Source organism: Agelaius phoeniceus, chromosome 11, assembly GCF_051311805.1.
Source record: "Agelaius phoeniceus isolate bAgePho1 chromosome 11, bAgePho1.hap1, whole genome shotgun sequence".
NCBI lineage: Eukaryota > Metazoa > Chordata > Aves > Passeriformes > Icteridae > Agelaius > Agelaius phoeniceus.
The window spans coordinates 22,530,449-22,553,862 of record NC_135275.1 but is presented as its reverse complement, the minus strand read 5'-3'; the positions used below and the strand labels follow the sequence as shown (position 1 = coordinate 22,553,862).

General features: G+C 53.9%; 1 protein-coding gene across 6 annotated transcripts in view; it reads right to left on the bottom strand.

Annotated features, from left to right (window-relative positions):
- Nucleotides 1–497: 497 nt before the first annotated feature.
- Nucleotides 498–23,414, bottom strand: part of GRM7 (glutamate metabotropic receptor 7) — a 197,690-nt gene continuing 174,773 nt past the window's right edge. The window contains exons 9-11 of one of the 6 annotated variants that reach the window (XR_013183884.1): nt 17,013–17,105; nt 8,420–8,601; nt 502–834 (exon numbers count right to left, since the gene is read on the bottom strand). Coding sequence is in view for 5 of the 6 variants with exons in the window: in XM_077184693.1 (XP_077040808.1) it covers nt 17,035–17,105 (71 nt within the window). In the remaining variant the exon portion in view is untranslated. Of the gene's footprint in view, nt 835–8,419; nt 8,602–17,012; nt 17,106–23,414 lie in introns of all 6 variants that reach the window. The other 5 variants (XM_077184693.1, XM_077184689.1, XM_054640222.2 and 2 more) reach the window with 5 other exon arrangements.

The following is a 23,414-nucleotide window of genomic DNA, read 5'->3' as shown; positions in this document are numbered from 1 at the left end:
TCATGTACACAGGTCTCAGATCCTCAGTGGTCGGTTGGTTTGAGAGGTGCCAAGAGCACAGGGCCTCAAGGAAACTGTGCATCCAAAAAACAAACAGTGACCTTGGAACAACATGGATGGCAATATGCAAAAAATCCTCACAAACTGTACAGAGAGTTCAAAAACTTGCAGTCTGGAAGTACATAGAAAGACAGAATTAGCCCCTTAGAGTCCAGAGCAGCCGAGCGCAGCCGGCCCAGGGAGCCGCTCCTGAGGCACGGCCATGGCGGCCCTGAGGCCACGGCGGATCCAAGGCCGGAGAGGCCCCAAGGCCATGGTGGTCCCAAGGCCAGAGAGGCCCCAAGGCCATGGTGGTTCCAAGGCCAGAGAGGCCCCAAGGCCATGGTGGTCCCAAGGCTGGAGAGGCCCCAAGGCCATGGTGGTCCCAAGGCCGGAGAGGCCCCAAGGCCATGGTGGTCCCAAGGCTGGAGAGGCCCCAAGACCATGGCGGCCCCAAGGCCATGGCAGCCCCAAGGCCACAGTGATCCCAAGGCCGGAACAGCCTCAAGGCCATGGTGGCTCCAAGGCTGGAGAGGCCCCAAGGCCACGGTGTCCCCAAGGCCACGGCAGCCCTGAGGCCTGAGGCCAGGCCAGCACCGTGCAGAGCCGGCAGCGATGGAGGAGATGCCGGGAGCGGCCTGGAGCCGGGCTCCTCTCGCCTCCCCCGTGCCCGGTTCCCCGGAGCCCGTGCGGGGAGCTCAGCGAGGCGGGTGGGCTGGTGGCCCGTGCCCCATGGCGGCTGGGCCTAGATCACCAGGTTGTTGTAGCTCACGTACTTCTTTTTTGCAGCAGGGCCTGCAAGAGAAGCAGACAGGAGTCAGAGCCCGCGGCCGAGCCCTCCGTGGGGCTGGCACTGCTTGGGGGACACCGGGGTGGGGACGTGCCTGGATAGGGATGGCTGGGAATGGGGACGTGCTCAGAATGGGGACACACCAGGAATGGGGATGTGCCTGGAATGGGGACATACCAGGAATGGGGACCTGCCTGTAATGGGGACACACCAGGAATGGGAACATGCCCGGGATGGGGATGGCTGGAAATGGGGATGTGCTCAGAATGGGGGCACACCAGGAATGGGGACCTGCCTGGAATGGGGACATACCAGGAATGGGAACATGCCCAGGATGGGGATGGCTGGAAATGGGGATGTGCTCAGAATGGGGGCACACCAGGGATGGGGATGGCTGGAAATGGGGATGTGCTCAGAATGGGGGCACACCAGGAATGGGGACATGCCCAGGATGGGGACAGCCAGTGGCTCCTGACCCCCCACTCCCACCCACAGGACTCGGGCAGGCGGCTCCCAGGCCAGCCCAAGCTCCAGCTCCAGCTCTGGCAATAAACAGAATTAGCAGGGATTGATTTTGTCAGGCTCCCGCAGTCTGGGTGACTGTGCTGCTGAGGCACCACAACCAGATCCTATTAAGATTTATTTTTTACAAAAACAGTGACATTTCCTCCAACATCTTAAATCTCCTGGGCTAAACTTGGCTTTTCTCATGGATAAAGTTGATTCTTATTCAACTTTTATGACTTCTGAGAATTTTTCAATATGGGGATGAAGGTACCAGCTTTCCTAATTATGACCTTCAAATCCAATCTGTTTGCAAACAGAAGGAAATCAAACCAGTCAGAAGGTTATGAGTGCAGCTACACGCTCCTGTCAGGAAAAACTGCAAATATTTAACTGCAGCTGAACATAAAGCAAAATGTCCTGCAGTACTCTGGCAACACTGACAGATCCAGGACACAGAACTGTGGACATCCTGAGCTGGAAGGGACCCACCAGGATCATCCAGGGCAGCCCCTGGCCCTGCACAGACACCCCAAATCCCACCCTGGGCATCCCTGGGAGGGTTTTCCAAACCCTCCTGGAGCTCTGGGGCTGTGCCCATTTCCTGGGGAGCCTGGGCAGTGCCCAGCACCCTCTGGGGATGAACCTTTCCCTGAGATCCAGCCTAAACTCCACAGAGACCAAAAAGAGAGCCTGGATTTCCAGTTATCCCAGTTTGCTAAACCACTGAAGTCTAAACCCCACAGTCTTTGGGAGAATTTGGCACAACTTAAGCAGTTTGCTGAATATTTCCAGCCTGCTAAGCTGGGGTAGACTCCATGCACACTTTGGATGATGTTTTTAATGTCTTCTGTTTCATTTTAAAACTTTCTCAGGAAGATTTAAGAGACATTGTGGAAGGAGAGGCGAGAACAACAATTGGATATGTTCTGCAAATGTGCTTTTCAAACTTCATTGGGTTTGGGTCTCCTGGGGCTCCTCTCAGGAGGAGGATTTAGAATCAAGAATAAGAATCAGCCCCTCAACAAAACCAGACCCAAACAGGACATGGCTCCCATAGGGCTCTGTGTGTCTCCCCTAAATCCCCTGCATTTCTGCCAGCCCCTGAACATGCCCTGCATCCCTGCCAGCCCCTGAACATCCCCTGCATTTCTGCCAGTCCCTGACCATGCCCTGCATCTCTGCCAGTCCCTGAACATCCCCTGCATCTCTGCCAGCCCCTGACCATCCCCTGCATCTCTGCCGGCCCCTGAACATCCCCTGCATCTCTGCCAGCCCCTGACCATGCCCTGCATCCCTGCCAGCCCCTGAACATGCCCTGCATCCCTGCCAGCCCCTGAACATCCCCTGCATCTCTGCCAGTCCCTGACCATGCCCTGCATCTCTGCCAGTCCCTGACCATGCCCTGCATCTCTGCCAGCCCCTGAACATGCCCTGCATCCCTGCCAGCCCCTGAACATGCCCTGCATCTCTGCCAGCCCCTGACCATCCCCTGCATCTCTGCCAGCCCCTGACCATCCCCTGCATCTCTGCTGGCCCCTGAACATCCCCTGCATCCCTGCCAGCCCCTGACCATGCCCTGCATCCCTGCCAGCCCCTGAACATGCCCTGCATCCCTGCCAGCCCCTGAACATCCCCTGCATCTCTGCCAGTCCCTGACCATGCCCTGCATCTCTGCCAGTCCCTGACCATGCCCTGCATCTCTGCCAGCCCCTGAACATGCCCTGCATCCCTGCCAGCCCCTGAACATGCCCTGCATCTCTGCCAGCCCCTGACCATCCCCTGCATCTCTGCCAGCCCCTGAACATCCCCTGAATCTCTGCCAGCCCCTGACCATCCCCTGCATCTCTGCCAGTCCCTGACCATCCCCTGCATCTCTGCCAGCCCCTGAACATGCCCTGCATCTCTGCCAGCCCCTGACCATCCCCTGCATTTCTGCCAGCCCCTGAACATCTCCTGCATCCCTGCCAGCCCCTGAACATCCCCTGCATCCCTGCCAGCCCCTGACCATCCCCTGCATCTCTGCCAGCCCCTGACCATCCCCTGCATTTCTGCCAGCCCCTGAACATCTCCTGCATCCCTGCCAGCCCCTGAACATCCCCTGCATCTCTGCCAGCCCCTGAACATGCCCTGCATCTCTGCCAGCCCCTGACCATCCCCTGCATTTCTGCCAGCCCCTGAACATCTCCTGCATCCCTGCCAGCCCCTGAACATCCCCTGCATCCCTGCCAGCCCCTGACCATGCCCTGCATCCCTGCCAGCCCCTGACCATCTCCTGCATCTCTGCCAGCCCCCCAAGCTCCCCGAGCCCTCAGAGACCAGACACAGCTCCCTGTGCTCCCCAGGCAGGCTGTGGTGTCCCCCTGGGGTGTCCCCCAGCAGCAGTGTCACCAGCCAGACATCACTGCTGGCTTTCCAGGAACACCTGCTCTGCTGTGCCCCAGCAATTCAGACTATTCTGAGTGCAGTGCACAGGGTGCAGCCCAGTTTCAGTATTGCCCATGGTGCTCACTGGCAAAAACAAAGACAGGATTTTAGTCTAGGTATTCCCATGTAGGAACCTCATGTGGAGCTGCAGCCCTTGGCAGTATTATCCTGAAACCCTGATTCAGCTCTTTCCTCGTGCCCCAGACAGGAGTCAGTGCTGTCTGTTCAATCAAGGATTGATTCCACAAAGCGCTGATCATCTCCAGCTCCCATTAACTTCTCTTGCACATGAAGGTGTCCAACATCTGCCAGGATAAAACTCATTATCCTTCAAGGCTACACTACAAACACCCAATAAACTGGGGAATGCTATTAAACGCTGAAGAAGGGTAAAATGAGCCTGGGAAAAAAAAATGTCATTATGGAACAGGTTGCAAAGTAATTCCATGTATTATTTTGTGATGCACTTCAGCTTTCCCCATTACATGCTCCTATTTCAAGGAGCAGCAGCGTTTCTATGACAAATTGAGATGCTCCCACTGCGAGTTCAGATCATGCCACCCCTCCAGAGCCCCGGGTATTACTGGGGCTCCCAGCAAAACCAGTCCTTCTGCTGACGAGTTTTCTCACCAGTGCAGCCCCAGCACTCCCTCGTCACTTCCAAAAGGACCAGGAGCCCCTGGTGCCAAAGGGATGGAGCCAAGGAATGCTGTGGGTACCTGGATGGGCTCTGAGACGGTGACACAATCCTTGGCACGGCCCTGCCTCACCGGGATAATGGAGCTGACAAAAGCATCATCCATAATTCAGATGAGATGATCAATAAAAGCCTCGGGGTTATTTTCAGAGAGGAAAGACAATCTTCCTTGCTTAAAGGCTGTTAGGCCAGGGGGGATCATGTCCCCGGTGGCTCTGCTGCATGTCCCCTCTCTGCTCCTGCACTAACTCCAGCGATCCGCAGCTCTGTGCAACTTCCAGCCGCACTCCAGGCCTGGACAGCTCGAGAGGCACGGTCTGCCTCGATAATGAATCCTCCTGAGCCACGGCTCATCATTATCACCGGCAATTAGCACCAGGTATGGATTTGATTTTCCTCAAAGAAATTAATTTACATGAAAATGGGGGACGCTAATGAACCATCAGCTCTGCCAGGCTTTAATGCAGCGTTGCCTGCTCCTTACACGGGACAGATACAGATCGCACTCGCTCCGCTGCTGTTCTGCTAAAGGGTGACGGCTCCGACAGCGAGCCCAGATTGGCCTCTCGCGAACAGCAGCCACATGTTAATTCATTAATTAATTAGTTAATTCGTTCATTAACAGGCACGGAATGGCGGCAGCCTCGCTGGGCGCTGCTTTGGGTGCACTGGCAGCGAGGGCAGCACCTGCGCTGCCGGGGCACCCCCGGCAATGCCCGGGCACCATCCGGGCCGACCCTCGCGTTCAGTGCCCACAGCGCTGCAGGAAGGGACGAGCCCGGCTGCCGCTCGCCTGGTGCAAATAACGCTGCTCCGGAGGCACTGGCACCGTGCCGCTTCCCTGGGAAAGGGAGACCTTTCAAAAGAGCCTGAAGCACCTTGAGAAGAGTTTCCTGTCACAGTTAGAGACGAGAGCCCTTTTCTGCTATTTCCCGCTAATTAGTGGTGAAGAGTGACAGTGCCGATAGAAGGAACGAGCAGGAGGGAACAGCCAGGACCTGTGCACAGGCACAGGTGAGCCCAGAGAGCCACACAAGCACCGGGGATGGAAAAGGCTCCGAGATCAGCGAGTCCGACCTTCAGCCAGCACCGGCACAGCCACCAGAGCTGCAGGTGCAAGCAAACAACGCTCCTGGGAGCACAAGAGTTCATTCCTTCCCTGCACTGGGGGCACTGACAGCCCACACCCTTCCAGGAGGGAGGAACAGGATGGGGAACAGCTGCATCTCCGTGCCAGTAACACATCAAAAACAAATACACAGAAGCAAAAATCCTCTTTGGACTGATGAGTTTCATCACTTGACTGGTTTTCATTATCTTGGGCACAGGTCACAAAGAAAGGAGCTCCCACAGCACCCCAGAGCCAGGCAGAGCTGTCAATACTGACTCAGAGCGAGATGTAATCGCTTGCACTTCAATTTTATGCACATTTGTACCCTCTTCCATGCTTAAAGAGCAAAGATTTACAGTGCAAGAAATGAATTTTATTGCAGCCCCCAGGCATCTCGAGCTATCAAACACATGAAACATCATCTCAGCATCCCCAGCTCTGAGCAGGGACGGACACGGGATGGCTCCGAGCCTGGAACTCCTGCTCTGATTCCTGTGCAGTCACCGGGGCAGATAATGCTCAGCTCCTCTCTTTCATTTCCTTAATTCTGGCTTAGCAGCCCATATCATTTGTGCCAGGCAGAGCAGAGGCTGATTATTAAATCCTACTCCTAGTCCATCTAAAAGCAAAATGGAGCTGCGTGGCTTTTCCTCGATCTCTGCCAGAAAGACAGAGCTCTCCCCATGCTCTGCTGCCTTCAAATTGGGGAATTTAGATGAGAGCCAGATGAAAGCAACAGGCCTAAATGATTCTACATGCTTGCCCAGACCCCAACAAATGGAATGAAGCTTGGAGAAAATAATTTTAAATTTGGTATCTAAATGTAAATGGATTGTTCTTTCGCATTTTGACATCTCTCTTGTTGTGCTGCCACAGTGTTCTGGCACCTTCTCAGGCCTCTCAGTGGCTGCACTGCACAGAGCATTTCACTGCCTGTGCTGCTGGGTCCCTCCAGCCTGGCCCTGTGGCTTTGCTACACAGGAGCAGTGGAATGTCCTGTCTGAATAACAGAATGCAAGTAAATTAAATGGCAAATAGAACATTAGAAAAAGTGTGTTCCTCCCCAATTGCTTCTTCTCCTAGAAATTCTGTCCTCCACTGTCAGGCTCCCCTGCCACGGCTGGTGCAGCAGCACAGCCAGGAGCAGCAGTGCCATTCCAGGGCTGGGAGACTGCCCAGCACCTCCCAGCCAGCAGCAGGCAGGGCAGGGCAGGGCAGGGTGCTGAAACCATCCCTGCTGTTTCCTGATGGCAGATTTTCTGGGACACAACCACTCAGGTGGCAGCTGGTGATGAGCTGGACAGGGCTGGATGTGCCAGCCACAGGACAGGCTCAGTGCCACAATGCTCAGGTATCACAGTGCTCAGGTGTCACAGTGCTCAGGTGTCACAATGCTCAGGTGTCACAGTGCTCAGGTGCCACAATGCTCAGTGTCACAATGCTCAGGTGTCACAGTGCTCAGGTGCCACAATGCTCAGGTGTCACAATGCTCAGGTATCACAGTGCTCAGGTGCCACAGTGCTCAGGTATCACAGTGCTCAGGTGTCACAGTGCTCAGGTGTCACAATGCTCAGGTGTCACAGTGCTCAGGTGCCACAATGCTCAGTGTCACAATGCTCAGGTGTCACAGTGCTCAGGTGCCACAATGCTCAGTACCACAATGCTCAGGTGCCACAATGCTCAGGTGTCACAGTGCTCAGTGCCACAATGCTCAGGTGTCACAATGCCCAGGTGTCACAATGCCCAGGTGCCACAATGCTCAGGTGCCACAATGCTCAGGTGCCACAGTGCTCAGGTATCACAATGCTCAGGTGTCACAGTGCTCAGACCTGGGGCAGCTGCCCTTCCTGGGCAGAACACATCCCTGAGGAATGTCACCAAACTCCTGTGGCAGGAGACATCCCTGTGGCAAGGGCTGGATTGCTCCTGTGAAGGCCAGATGCGATAGGTGGAGGACAGAGTGTGCCTGCAGTAATTGCCAGGGGCTGTCACCAGGGATGGGGTCAGGCTGGGGAGTGCTCCTGTTTGTCCCTGGCCACGTGTGAGGCGCTCAGCAGGGCCAGTGCCAGCTCTGTGCACACAAGCACAGCACATTGATTGTCCATCTCTGCTGGGCTGGCTCCTCTGCCAGCCCCAGTGGGCTGCCCCTGCTAACTGCAGGGGTGATCTGCAGGGCCTGCAGAGACAGACCCTGCTCCAGCTCCTGGGCTCAGCCCCTCCTGCCACCCCTTGGCCTCGAGGGGGTACCAGGGGGGACCTCAGAGATGAATCCAGAGATGAACCTCCCCACCTGGGCCACCAACACAAATGGGACTTTGAGCCACAGAACAGAGCCAGGCTGTTCATGGCCTGGAAAATCTGCAGGGTTGTGCCAGAAACAGAACTATGGGATTGAGATTTTGAGTCAGGAAATAAAACTGATAGAGCAGGATTAGTTGTACCCTTCCAAATAAAAGCTAAAATCAATGAAGCACAGCCCTGCTGAGGAACATCCATCTCAGGCACCTTTGGCTGTCTCCCTATCTCCTGTTTGGCTGTATCCCTATCTAGCTCCTGTTTGGCTGCCTCTCTCCCCATCTCCTCCTTGTCTGCTTTGCAGATAAGAACTTGTGTGTCAGGGGAAGCTGAGTGTCTGCCCCATCAGGATCAGGGATGGGCAGCAGGAAGGCTGATCAACACCTCCAGCCCTGAAGGATGGCAGGGGGCACAGGCAGAGCTGTGCTTGTGTCCCACAGGGATGGGGGGACAGAAATCCCGCTCTGAGAGGAGGAGGAGGAGGACATGGGGATGGAGCCAGGGGCCAAAGGAGCCACTGCACAACCCTCACAGCAATCCAGCCCCAGAGCCTCACCTGCACCAGGTCACGTGGAGCTGGAAAGGTGCACAGGAGCTTAGGAAATGTGTTTCCAAATGTTTATGAGATTATGGCAGGGAAGAAACAAACCCAACTCATATTCCTTAATTGGAGCCAGCGGTACAGAAAACCTGCTAATTCCAACTCCATTTCTACTGCTGCTGTGTGAGTGCTGTGGACTGCAAAGATAACAAATGGAAGCAAATTATTTTCACCTGCTTAAAACAAAGTCATTAACAGCACTTTGGTTATCTTACCTGGAAAGCCAGGCTCTGCAGAGAGCTGTTAGAGCCAAGTGTGAAAACAGTTTGTATGAAACATAATTAAAATGATGACCTGAGTGATGGCTGAAACATCCCCAAGGAGGCCTGGAGTCAGAGCTGATGGAAAACAATTCACCTCTGCCTCCTGACTGTGGTGCTGAACTGCTTCCAGAGTGTCCCCAGTGCCTTGTCCCCAACCCTGGGCACAACCAGGGCTCCGTGGCTGCCCTGCCCTCCCAGCACTGCTGTGACCTGTTCCAGCACATCTCCTTTATTTCTCTGCCATCCTGGGAGCTGCTGTGGGCTTCATCCCCCTCGCAGGGAGCAACTCCTGCCCAGTATCCCAGCTCAGAATTCCTCCCCAGTATCCCAGCTCAGAATTCCTCCCCATTATCCCAGCTCACAACTCCTCCCCAATATCCCAGCTCACAATCCCTCCCCAATATCCCAGCTCACAACTCCTCCCCATTATCCCAGCTCAGAATTCCTCCCCAATATCCCAGCTCAGAATTCCTCCCCATTATCCCAGCTCACAACTCCTGCCCAATATCCCAGCTCACAGTTCCTCCCCAATATCCCAGCTCACAGTTCCTCCCCAGTATCCCAGCTCAGAATTCCTCCCCATTATCCCAGCTCACAGTTCCTCCCCAATATCCCAGCTCACAACTCCTCCCCAATATCCCAGCTCACAGTTCCTCTCCAATATCCCAGCTCAGAATTCCTCCCCAGTATCCCAGCTCACAATTCCTCCCCAGTATCCCAGCTCACAATTCCTCCCCAATATCCCAGCTCACAGTTCCTCTCCAATATCCCAGCTCACAGTTCCTCCCCAATAACCCAGCTCACAATTCCTCCCCAGTATCCCAGCTCAGAATCCCTCCCCATTATCCCAGCTCACAACTCCTCCCCAATATCCCAGCTCACAACTCCTGCCCAATATCCCAGCTCACAGTTCCTCCCCAAGATCTCAGCTCACAGTTCCTCCCCAATATCCCAGCTCACAATCCCTCCCCAATATCCCAGCTCACAACTCCTGCCCAATATCCCAGCTCAGAATTCCTCCCCAGTATCCCAGCTCACAGTTCCTCCCCAGTATCCCAGCTCACAGTTCCTCCCCATTATCCCAGCTCACAGTTCCTCCCCAATATCCCAGCTCACAATCCCTCCCCAATATCCCAGCTCACAGTTCCTCCCCAATATCCCAGCTCACAATCCCTCCCCAGTATCCCAGCTCACAGTTCCTCCCCAGTATCCCAGCTCACAACTCCTGCCCAATATCCCAGCTCACAGTTCCTCCCTAATATCCCAGCTCACAATCCCTCCCCAGTATCCCAGCTCACAACTCCTCCCCAGTATCCCAGCTCACAGTTCCTCCCCATTATCCCAGCTCACCACTCCTCCCCAGTATCCCAGCTCCCCCTGCCCTCTTGCAGTGGGAAGCCATTCTCCCTGTCCTGTCCCTCCAATATTCTCTCTCCCCCTTTCTTGGCAGCCCCTCAGGCTCTAGAGGCCACACTTAGGTCACCCTGAAGCTTCTTTTCAGCACTGCCAGCTCTCCCAGCCCTGCCATGGTTGTACACTAATCACACAAGCAATGTTTTCTTACTCACCCCAGGACTCCTCTCCCTCCCTGCCAGCTGGCCTGTGCCAGCTCCTTGGCAAAGGGTTGCAAGTAACAAACATCTTAACAGGAAAATCAAGAATGTTCACGAGGTGCAAGAGACTCAATTCAGTGGAAAATGTATTCCTGGTGTACAACTGTGTTACACAGTGTCTGACAAAATTACACTCTGAGCTGCACTGTTAAACTGCCCCATTTTGCTGCAATCAACATTTAATTTTTTAGCAGAAAGTCTTGATTTCAAATACCCTGGAAATGTTTAACAGCTGATATTAATAAGAGCCCAGATTTAATGCAGGGCTCTTTATCCCAGGGACATGATAAGCATCATGACAAGCAGTGTAACTATGGCAACTTTATCTCGCCTGTTTCTTCCTCCCCTGAGCAGCAGGAGCAGGCACCTCGGGGGATGCAGTGCCAGACTGCTCCCAGCTGAGAGCCAGGGCTCTGGGCCACTGAGGGCACTGAGGCCAAACCTTGGCCAAACCTCAGCCAAACCTCGGCCAAACCTCAGCCAAACCTCGGCCAAACCTCAGCCAAACCTCAGCCAAACCTCAGCCAAACCTCGGCCAAACCTCAGCCAAACCTCGGCCAAACCTCAGCCAAACCTCGGCCAAACCTCGGCCAAACCTCGGCCAAACCTCAGCCAAACCTCAGCCAAACCTCGGCCAAACCTCGGCCAAACCTCGGCCAAACCTCAGCCAAACCTCGGCCAAACCTCGGCCAAACCTCAACCAAACCTCGGCCAAACCTCGGCCAAACCTCGGCCAAACCTCGGCCAAACCTCGGCCAAACCTCGGCCAAACCTCAGCCAAACCTCAGCCAAACCTCAACCAAACCTCGGCCAAACCTCGGCCAAACCTCGGCCAAACCCCGGCCAAACCTCGGCCAAACCTCGGCCAAACCTCAGCCCGGCCTGGGCTGCCTTCCTCCCCTCTCCCTGGGCCCATGCCGTGCTTCACCTGCTCCCTTCCTGCTCTCTCATTTTCCTCTGGCTGGAAAGGAACCCCCTGCCTTTGCTCCCTGCAGCCAGAGCCCAAACAACCCCAGCCCAAAGCCAAACACCTCTGGAAGGCCAAAGGATGCTCTCCTCTAACGCATGCCACAGCTCTCTGGGAGATGCACATTTCCTTCCCTGGAGCCAGCAGGGATAAACAGCCCCTGTGCTGTTCTCTGGGGTGCTGGGGGTGACAGCAGAGCCACATTTCCTTCCCTGAAGCCAGCGAGGATAAACAGCCCCTGTGCTGTTCCCTAGGGGTGCTGGGGGTAACAGCAGTGCCACATTTCCTTCCCTGGAGCCAGCAGGGATAAACAGCCCCTGTGCTGTTCCCTAGGGGTGCTGGGGGTGACAGCAGAGCCACATTTCCTTCCCTGGAGCCAGCAGGGATAAACAGCCCCTGTGCTGCTGTCCAGGGTGCTGGGGGTGACATCAGTGCCACATTTCCTTCCCTGGAGCCAGCAGGGATAAACAGACCCTGTGCTGTTCCCTAGGGGTGCTGGGGGTGACAGCAGAGCCACATTTCCTTCCCTGAAGCCAGCAGGGATAAACAGCCCCTGTGCTGCTGTCCAGGGTGCTGGGGGTGACATCAGTGCCACATTTCCTTCCCTGGAGCCAGCAGGGATAAACAGACCCTGTGCTGTTCCCTAGGGGTGCTGGGGGTGACAGCAGAGCCACATTTCCTTCCCTGAAGCCAGCAGGGATAAACAGCCCCTGTGCTGTTCTCCGGGGTGCTGGGGGTGACAGCAGAGCCACATTTCCTTCCCTGGAGCCTGCAGGGATAAACAGCCCCTGTGCTGTTCTCTGGGGTGCTGGGGCTGACAGCAGTGCTGGGAGAGAGGAGCACCCAGAACCCCCCATTTCTGAGTGTTTGCTTGGATTTGCTGCTGCTTGCTGGCCCTCAAAAGCCAAGCCAAGGCAGGTTCCTGCACAAATATATTCTGTTTGCACTCTGAGAGAGCACAGAGCAGCCCCTGCCTCACTCCAGTGGTTCCTGCAGGGACAGCAGGGCTGGGCTCTGCCTCCTTCTCTGGCTGCTCCCACCTCCCCAGAGCTGCTGGGTTTCCATGTTTGCTTCCCACAAGGTGACAAACACAAACCATGGTTTGCACAGCTTCACCAAAGGCACACAGCGAGGTAGGAACTGAGATTTTTTGCTGCTCTTACATGACCTGAGCAGTTTTCTCCATACTTGCAATCATGCCCACCAAAACCTGCCTGGATTTGTGTGTTTGAGAAATTAATTTTGCTGCAATATTGCTGGAGGTTTGTTCTCCTTTTTACCCCATCGTTATTAGAATTTCCTTTATGAACTCACTTGCCAGATTTTCATTAGATCTATGAAAAAATGGCCCTTCCAGCCTCAGGTTCTGCAGCTGGGAGCTGCTCCCAAAGCCTGGGTTGCAGAGATTGAGGGGCTGCAGGGGATGGAGGGGAGGCTGTGCACTCTGATCTGCTGATCCCCAGCTCCTTTCCTGAGGCAGGGAGGGATGGAGGGGCCCTGCAGCACAGGCTGAGCCCTGACATCTGCCCTGCCTGGGAGAAAGGGAGGGATTCCACGTCTGTGGGACACAGGAGAGCCGAATGCTGCGTCTTCTCCCTGATATTCCAATTTATAGATGTGACAGAATCTCCCTCAGAGGATGTGAGCAGTGATAAATTAGTCAAAGGGAGAACTCAGAGCTGCTGAGAGTTTGCTGAGCAAAGAAGTGAGAGGGACTGGTCTGTGAGGTCCAGCTGTATCTGCTCACTCCTCACCAGGGTTTACCAGGAAAAAAGATCACAGAAGAAGACGGAAAATGTGGAATGAACAATGAATACTTAGACACTAACTAATCCTAATGTGTGCTCCCAGACATCCATCTACTACACAGCTTTTAATATCCCAGGCACTTCTAGCTCTGGGTGTGTTTTTATTCACACATCAGACTCGAAGGTGATGGTTTAAGTGCCCTCAGAATTTCAATTTTTAAAAAAGGAAACAGTCTGACACTTCCCTGCACATTACAATCTTGTATTGTGTACAGTCATGAGAGGTGTGAGACAGTCTGCAGATAATTAATATGGGAGCTGGCAATTATATGAATGTGCCATCAAAAGTAATTATTTTTAGATGTAAAAGAGAAAGTAACATGATCCCAAATGCTCAGGCAGGAGGGAATGTTCTCTATGGAGCCAGGCTGGGACACCTGGGGGGCTCATCTGGACAGGAGCAGCTCCAGGGACACCTCAGAGCCCCTGGCAGGCACTGAAGGGGCTCCAGGAGAGCTGCAGAGGGACTGGGGACAAGCATGGAGGGACAGGACCCAGGGAATGGCTCCCAGTGCCAGGGGCAGGGATGGATGGGACATTGGGAATCAGGAATTGTTCCCTGGAGGATGGGCAGCCCTGGCACAGGTGCCCAGAGCAGCTGTGGCTGCCCCTGCATCCCTGGCAGTGCCCAAGCACAGGATGCACTTCCATGCAATACTTTTAAAATAAGCACATCACCATTAGAAGGAGTTGGTGATGTTTAGTTTTCCAGTCAACCGTTCCAGAAGCAAAATAGATGCAGTGAAGGGCTGTCAAAGCCTTTCAGTTATCAATTTTGAGTGCAAATTCTCATTTCTTAGCAGCCTCCACTGAAGAGAAAATCCCTCAAGTGAGGTTAAACACGGAGTATTTTCTCAGGCTGAAACTGGCCAGATTTAAAACAAAAATGACACTTCAATCCAGCAAATAATTATTCCATAGCACACACTGGAGGCTGATGAGCTGCAGAGCACCTCACAGCTCAGACCCAGAGCCTGCAAAGAGCTGATTGTCCCCAGGAGCACCTGCCTGTCCCCAGCTGCTGTCATGGGCTGCTCCTGGCTGGGACACTCTGGGCTCCCAGGAGGAGAACAGGGGGGAGCTGGGGGGCACCTGAACCATTTCCCCCTTCCAACAGCAGCCCAGGTCAGTCTGAGACCCCATCAGGGCTCCTCCCACAACAGCTCCTTACTGGAATCCAGAACTTGCCCTTCTCCTCAGGGGAGCTGTGCCTTCAGCAGGCAGGGGCTCCTCAGGGGAGCTGCACAGGCTGTGCCAGCCCTGGCAGTGCCCTGGCTCCAATGCCATGGGAACCAGCACTCCATGGTGTCTGTGTCCATCCCTTCCAGACCCTGGCATCAATCAGCACTCCATGGTGTCAGTGTCCAGCCTGCCTTCCCTAACCCTGGAATCAACCAGCACTCCATGGTGTCAGTGTCCATCCCTTCCAGACCCTGGCATCAATCAGCACTCCATGGTGTCTGTGTCCAGTTCCCCCAAATCCCCTGGCATCAGCACTCCATGGTGTCAGTGTCCAGTTCCCCCAAGTCCTGGAACCAGCACTGCCTGGTGCCCGTGTCCATCCCTTCCATTCCCTGGCATCAATCAGCACTGCCTGGTTAAGTGCCCATGGCCATGCCCAGACCCTGGCATCAATCAGCACTGCCTGGTGCCCATTTCCCTATTCCCTGGCATCAATCAGCACTGCCTGGTGCCCATGGCCATGCCCAGACCCTGGCATCAATCAGCACTGCCTGGTGCCCGTGTCCATCCCCATTCCCTGGCATCAATCAGCACTGCCTGGTGCCCATGGCCATGCCCAGACCCTGGCATCAATCAGCACTGCCTGGTTAAGTGCCCATGGCCATGCCCAGACCCTGGCACATCCCTGGCCGTGCACATCCCTGCAGGACCTGCTGGGGATGCCCTCCCTGCCCCGGCACACCCAGCAGGAGCCCAGGGAATGCAGAGGCCAAGGCTCTGCCCCACCTGCCGAGGCCAGCACAGGGAGCTGCTCCTGGACCCTGCAGCCCTGCAGCCCCTGCCCTGCAGCCCCAGCCCTGCAGCCCCAGCCCTGCAGCTCTGCAGCAGCCTCAGCTGCCTCCTTGCCTTGCTCACTGATGGACAATTCCTTCCCTCACACCTACCAGATGTTTTCCAAGCCTGGTATTTCCATCAGCCCCAAGAGCACAGAAGGCCTATTTGTCACTCCCAGGAAACAATTTAGAGCCTTTCAAACCCATCTCCCTGTGCATCACAAGCAGAAATTGATACAGTCACGTCAGGGCTCAGCTCATTCCTACTACAAACACCTCACCAGCAGAACAAGTGTCAATTTACAAGCAGGCCGATGCTTGCTGCTGGCCCAGCTTTGTTTTTAATACACTGCATTGTTTCATGCTGCTTGTTGTTTTGTATTCCCGGGAGAACAAATCAAAGCAGCAGCCGGGGCTGCAGGACCTGGAGCAGCAGTGCTGGGATGGAAAACAGCAGAGGAGCACTGGCAGGAGCAGCACAAGCCCAAAGCGTCCCTGGTTTAGGATGAAAAGCATTTTCAAAGCTTTTCTGGACCAAATTTTAAAATCTGCTTAAAGACTCTGAGTGGCCAGTTGTTTTTTATAGGACCTGGATGCCAGAGTTATTTGTGTGCCTTTGCAGACAGCAGTCCCTTACATTATTCCCATTATTACACAGAAATAAATTAATTTTAGAATCTGTGTGAGCTCCTAATTATTTTTTGTGCCATTAAAGTTTTCTTTCAAAAACCAATTTCTCCTGAGATTTAGGTGTCTTCCATCTCTCTCATCTCCCTCCTTTAGCAATCTCATCTTTGCAGAGCTGCCCTTTCCTTCTCCTCTTTCATTTGCAGGAATGCTTTGAGCAGCCCCTTGTCCTCCTGGTGCTTTGTCCCATTTCCCCCAGCCCAGCCCTGCCCTGGGATGCTCGGGGTCACCCCGGGGCTCATGAGAGCTTCAGCCTCCCCTCCTGTGTGCCTGAGCTGGGATAATGGCCCTGATTCAAATACAATCCAAACCAATTTGGGCTCCCGGGAGGACTGAATTGATGCTGGAGCAGGGGCAATTTACACCAGCCAGAGATATTGGTCATTTCTTTTCCTGTGACTCAGAGACTCAATTCAAGCAACACTCCAACCTTTGCTGATAGAAGTTCTCACCTATTAGAGCCCAGCTAAACACTCTGAGGGCTGAATACAGTGATTTTCCCAGCCCTCAGCGCACAGCAGCACAGGAACCAGGTCAGGTACAAGCTTTTGTACCTGGGCAAAGCCCCTGAGCACGCAGGGAACTGTGAGAAATACTTATTAATGGTTGGCAATCATTTCTGTGCAGTATCCCAGGCTTCCTGACCCTCTGTGTCCCTGGGAAAGCAGAATTCCCGGCTGCTGCAGTCACAAACACCACAGGAGCTCACACATCACCAGATCACCACGAGGCAGCCACAGAGCAGGAAAAGCCAGCCCTCAAAAACTGTTCACTCCTGGTTCCACCCAGTCAGGGCTGCCCTGGGGAAAAGCAGATTTTCAAACCTTTTGGGGCCACTTACAGCTTTGGTGCTGGGGAGGACTCAGAAAACACTGCCTTAGCTGTCAGACCTGGGGGCCAGAATTCACTTCTGGTCATTTGTTTGTTTGTTTTTATACAAATATTCCATCCTCAAGGGCTTTATCGGGCTCCAGCTCCAGTGGTGGGAGGAGGAGAGCTCCCCTTCCCCAGGCAAACCCCCCATGGCAGCTTTTGGTAACAGGTTTGTGAACAATTTTTAAGTTAGATATATTTTTAACACAGCTGCACTAATGAACATTTCTCATATAATTATGTATATAATAAAAATAGTCACAATAATCAAAACCACCATCATAATTTGAGAATAAAATAAGAAAAGCTCGGTTTTCCTTACCTTTTTGGAAAGCAGGCAAAAGCTATACAGTAGGTGGAAGAGTGTACCAAGTAACAGACTTTTGAACACTCTTTCTTACTGGTGGTATGGAGTCTACAGGGAAAGTAAATACATTGAATGTAGGATGGGTCTGGGCATGAGGAATGCTCCCAGCCTGCCCTGCATGAGCCCTGGCACTGCTCTGCCTCCCACTGGGGTCTGGGGGCACCAGCACAGGGATCAGCACAGGAATCAGCACAGGGATCAATCAGCACAGGAATCAGCACAGGAATCAATCAGCTCAGGAATCAGCACAGGAATCAGCTCAGGAATCAATCAGCACAGGGATCAGCACAGGGATCAGCTCAGGAATCAATCAGCACAGGGATCAGCACAGGGATCAGCCCTGGCAGCACAGGGATCAGCACAGGAATCAGCACAGGGATCAGCACAGGGATCAATCAGCACAGGGATCAGCACAGGGATCAGCTCAGGAATCAATCAGCTCAGGAATCAATCAGCACAGGGATCAGCACAGGGATCAGCACAAGAATCAATCAGCACAGGAATCAGCTCAGGAATCAATCAGCACAGCAATCAATCAGCACAGGAATCAGCACAGGGATCAGCACAGGAATCAGCCCTGGCAGCTCAGGAATCAGCTCAGGAATCAGCCCTGGCAGCTCAGGAATCAGCACAGGAATCAGCACAGGAATCAGCCCAGGAATCAATCAGCTCAGGAATCAATCAGCACAGCAATCAATCAGCCCAGCAATCAATGAGCCCTGCAGCCCCAGAGCAGCCAGGCCAGGGGGCTCAGGTACCCCCAAGCACGGGAGCAGCTCTCTCAGGAGAGCAGGGCTGGCTGAGCTGATTTTCCCTCCTCTCCCCTGAACCAACCTGGGACATTCTGGCTGCAGTTTCAGACCCCCTGTCCCTCCCCAGCCCCTCACAGGTTCCCTGGCATCACCAAGAGCCATTTGAGTGCTTTCCTCAGGAAGGGGGAAGCAGTAATTACATGTAAATTAAGCATGGGTTAAGCATGGGTTCTGTCCCAGTCTGACACTGCTCCTGCAGCAGAAACTGGAGCAGACAGCCCAGCAGGGCCCTGCACCTGCTCCACCTCAGGCTCCACCAGAAACACCTCCCCAAAGTGTGAGATTCCAGCAAAGCCACACAGGAGCACAGCAAGCTCACCCCGGGGCTGGGAGCTGCAGTGCCCCACGTCCTGCTGATCCCAAAGGTGCCCCAGCAGGGAAAGCTGCAGTGGGGACAGCAGGCACTGCCAGATGGCAGACAGGAGTGAATAGGAGACTTCTCCTAAATGGATTGGAAGGCTTGGCCCTAACACACCCTGTTCAGCAGGTGTGGCTGTCCCAGGATCCCAGGCAATCTCACACCGCCAGCCCCTTCCCCTGGCACCTGGGACACGAGGCCACTGCACTGCCAGGGATTCTCCTCTCATGTAATCAATCAGTGCCCCCAAATGGACACACTCCAGGCCCCTCCACAGGTGCCCTGCACATCTTTGAGCCTCAACCCCAGCAGATTGCCCCTGAGCTGTGTGCAGAGCTTCCACAGGATGAGCATGCCCTGCTCCTGGGCAGCCACTCGGGAGTGCACAGACCTGCAGCCTGACCTGCACATCTTCAGCCACTGCCACAGAGGGCTCTGGGCTGGGAGGGACCCTAAATCCCCTCCAGTGCCACCCTGCCATGGCAGGGACACCTCCCACTGTCCAGCCTGGCCTGGGCACTGCCAGGGACCCAGGGGCAGCCCCAGCTGCTCTGCTCTCCTAAAGATCTGCTCAAACCTGGAGATCTTTTCAAGGCTATTTCTCTGTAAAACCACCCACATTTTGCTTGTGCTTTGACTGTGGCCTGTGAGCAGGACAGGCCATAAATGTGGGCTCAGCCCCACATTTCCAGGGTTTGGGGGTAGGGTCAGCCCCACATTTCCAGGGTTTCAGGAGGTACATGGGTCAGCCCCACATTTCCAGGGTTTCAGGTAGGGTCATCCCCACATTTCCAGGGTTTGGGGGTAGGGTCAGCCCCACATTTCCAGGGTTTGGGGGTAGGGTCAGCCCCACATTTCCAGGGTTTCAGGAGGTACATGAGTTATCCCCACATTTCCAGGGTTTCAGGTAGGGCCAGCCCCACATTTCCAGGGTTGGTTTGGAGGTCCGTGGGTCCCGTGCTGGTGCTCCCTGGGCTGGGACAGGGCAACACTCATGGAACACTGGCAGCAGCAATGGCACCTCCAGCAGCTGAGCAAGCAGCAGCAGCAGCCCCGTGAGGAAGAGCAGAAAATCAAAGTGCAAACCCCCACTGTACTTGCAGAGCCCACAGCTGAGCCAGGCCAGCACTCAGCTCGCTCTGGGCACTGCTGACTCTGATCCTCTCCAGGAATTTCCCTGCTCCTGCCCCCCTGAGCTCCAGAGCCTTGCATGGCTCCAACAACCAAACCCTGAATCTCACAAAGAAACACTGAAAAAACATCCTTTGGCTTTCTTTTGAGAGAAGATATTTGAGATTTTTAAAAAATTTACTCCAAGATGCATCCAGGGCAATTTGTAATTCCCACTTCCTATTTTCTGGTTGGTAAAACTTGGGAAATTTCCGTATTCACAGTATAAAATATTTTTAAAGTGGAATTGCTATAAAAACATCAAACCCATTTTTATGTATGGACACCATACTCACAATTTCACTGAATATTAAGTTTGAGGAGTTTTGCTTTGATGTTAGGACTTTTTTTAAAATTCACTAATACAATTTTCATTTTTTTTCCACCTAAAAATGGAACTGTATACAATTTTTATTGAACACACTATTCAAACTTTAAAAAAAAGAAACTGAGTTCAGGTGAACTACTGTTATACACATTCCTGAACACTGCCTGATCAGGGGGCTGATCAATGACCCAATCAATGCCACAGCACAGTAACTGCAGCAGTTACCCTGGCACTAATGCACCCCAAAACCTTTAAGTACAGCAGAAGTTTATATCATTTGATTTTCTAGTAATTGTTATGAACGCACAGACCTGGCGAGTGAATGAGCAGTGCTGGTGCAGCTGAGACTATGAACAGATGGAATTCCACATAAATAATGAAAATGTTTTTAAAATACTTATTTCACAAATGATAAAAAAGAAGCGTAAAGCAGAAAGTCAGCGATGGCACATTTCCTAACAAACACATTTATGAGCTTTGAAATCCCACTCAGTGAAGGCTCAAGGCAAAGGTGGCACATCTGGGCAAGCCAGGGGCCTCTGCCCCTTGTGCCTCTTAGAAACATGTCCTGGTCTACAGCCCTGGACTAAAAATGGGTGTTTGACCACAAACACAGGGCTTAGGTGAGCACTGTGTATTTATAGTAGAAATATTTCCTTCCCAAAATAAAGTCTGGCTGTTCTTTGGTGGGAGGGGAGAATATTCTCAGAAGGCTGAGAGCAGCAATAAGATGCAGCACAGGAGGATGAGAGCAGGAGGGGACCCTGGGGGGGGGATGTCCCCAGGCTGAGCTTCCACAGGGAACATTCCAGCACCACACCTTGGGTGCTTTTCTCTTTGGCCAAGTTTTGGCAGGAAATTCTTACATCTTGGGGTTTGTGGTGGAGAAACTAATTTCAGCTTAGTTGATCCAAAGAGTGGTTAGTGAAGTGCATCAGCAACACAATCCCCTGCCCTGGCCCAGCTGGGTTTCAAAATCTCCTTTCCTCCCTTCCCTTCCTGAAATCTGCCTTGGCAGAGGGCCCTGAGTGCCACTGGGGAACAGCCCAGGGCAGGAATTCCATTTATTTCCTCCTGCACTCGGGGCTCTCTCCAGCTGCAAGTCCTTCATTTGTGAGAACCATTTCATGGCTCTGTCCCTGCCTCTGTCCATGGTGCTGTCCGTGCCTCTGTCCATGGTGCTGTCCCTGCCTCTGTCCATGGTTCTGTCCGTGCCTCTGTCCATGGTTCTGTCCCTGCCTCTGTCCATGGTTCTGTCCGTGCCTCTGTCCATGGTGCTGTCCCTGCCTCTGTCCGTGCCTCTGTCCATGGTGCTGTCCCTGCCTCTGTCCGTGCCTCTGTCCATGGTGCTGTCCCTGCCTCTGTCCCTGCCTCTGTCCATGGTGCTGTCCCTGCCTCTGTCCGTGCCTCTGTCCATGGTGCTGTCCCTGCCTCTGTCCATGGTGCTGTCCCTGCCTCTGTCCATGGTGCTGTCCCTGGCTCTGTCCGTGGCTCTGTCCATGGTACTGGACCCCAGTCCAGCTTCCAAGGATGAATTTGGCTTTCCCAGCTGGAATGGATTTTGTACACCCGCATGATCAGACATCAGGGATAAATCCTGCAGGGGTGAGCAGGGGGAGGAAAAGTGCAGTGCCAGGGATCTGCTGCCTGCTCCCACTCTGCTTTGACAGCAGGAATTCCAGCAGCAGCAATGAGGCAGGAATTCCAGCAGCATTAATAAAGCAGGAATTCCAGCAGCATTAATAAAGCAGGAATTCCAGCAGCACTAGAGGCAGGAATTCCAGCAGCATTAATAAAGCAGGAATTCCAGCAGCACTAGAGGCAGGAATTCCAGCAGCATTACTAAAGCAGGAATTCCAGCAGCACCAGAGGCAGGAATTCCAGCAGCACCAGAGGCAGGAATTCCAGCAGCATTAATAAAGCAGGAATTCCAGCAGCACCAGAGGCAGGAATTCCAGCAGCACCAGAGGCAGGAATTCCAGCAGCATTAATAAAGCAGGAATTCCAGCAGCACTAGAGGCAGGAATTCCAGCAGCATTAATAAAGCAGGAATTCCAGCAGCACTAGAGGCAGGAATTCCAGCAGCATTAATAAAGCAGGAATTCCAGCAGCATTAATAAAGCAGGAATTCCAGCAGCACTAGAGGCAGGAATTCCAGCAGCATTAATAAAGCAGGAATTCCAGCAGCACTAGAGGCAGGAATTCCAGCAGCATTACTAAAGCAGGAATTCCAGCAGCACCAGAGGCAGGAATTCCAGCAGCACTGACAGGACAAGACGTGGCAGGGATTCCAGCAGCAAACAGACCAGTGGAGCATGGGCAGGGAAGGGGCATTTCTCCACATTCAGAGCTGGCTTTGCACAGGAACTGCAGACGTGCCCAAAGCTTTGCAGCGTGCTCAGAGCTGTGCAGCTGTCTCCTTCCTCAGCTCCTTCCAGATTCAAATGCAAATCAAATTTGATGGCCTCAGTCTGTAATTTCGTGCTGTGCTATCCTCTGCTATGCACATTAAGGAAACTAGAAGTGTCTTTGCCATCTATTTTCCCTTTAAATCAGTGGCAAGATTTGCATTAAGACCAGATAAAATCCCTAAATGGAAATCTTCAGGGACCGTGAGATTTTTGCAAAGCAACTTTGCAAGAACCAGGGTGAAAACTGGGGTTAGCAGAATTATTGATGAATTTGGTGCTTGCCTGGGAACCTGTCCCTGCCAGGGCCAGCTGGACCTGGGCTGCAGGGTTCTGTACCTGGGATGCAGGGTTCTGTGCCAAGGGGATATGCAGGGTTCTGTGCCTGGGGTTTTGTGCCAAGGGGATGTGCAGGGTTCTGTGCCTAGGGGATGTGCAGGGTTCTGTGCCTGGGGTTCTGTGCTCAGGGATGTGCAGGGCTCTATGCCCAGGGATGTGCAGGGTTCTGTGCCCAGGGTTCTGTGCCAGGGGATGTGCAGGGTTCTGTGCCCAGGGGATGTGCAGGGCTCTGTGCCCAGCGTTCTGTGCCCAGGGTTCTGTGCCAGGGGATGTGCAGGGCTCTATGCCCAGAGATATGCAGGGTTCTGTGCCTGGGGTTCTGTGCCCAGGGTTCTGTGCCCAGGGTTCTGTGCCCAGGGATGTGCAGGGTTCTGTGCCCGGGGATGTGCAGGGTTCTGTACTCAGGGGATGTGCAGGGCTCTGTGCCCAGGGGATGTGCAGGGTTCTGTACTCAGGGGATGTGCAGGGCTCTGTGCCCAGGGGATGTGCAGGGTTCTGTGCCCAGCATTCTGCGCCCAGGGGATGTGCAGGGTTCTGTGCCCAGGGATGTGCAGGGTTCTGTGCCCGGGGATGTGCAGGGTTCTGTGCCTGGGGTTTTGTGCCAAGGGGATGTGCAGGGCTCTGTGCCCAGCGTTCTGTGCCCAGGGTTCTGTGCCAGGGGATGTGCAGGGCTCTATGCCCAGAGATGTGCAGGGTTCTGTGCCTGGGGTTCTGTGCCCAGGGTTCTATGCCCAGGGTTCTGTGCTCAGGGATGTGCAGGGTTCTGTACTCAGGGGATGTGCAGGGTTCTGTGCCCAGCATTCTGTGCCCAGGGGATGTGCAGGGTTCTGTGCCCAGGGGATGTGCAGGGTTCCCTCCCCCTCAGAGGGAAAGCAGCAGGGGTACGGGTCACTCACAGCTCCCCAACCCCTCCTGAGGCGCTGCCCCCAAACAGCACCAGTG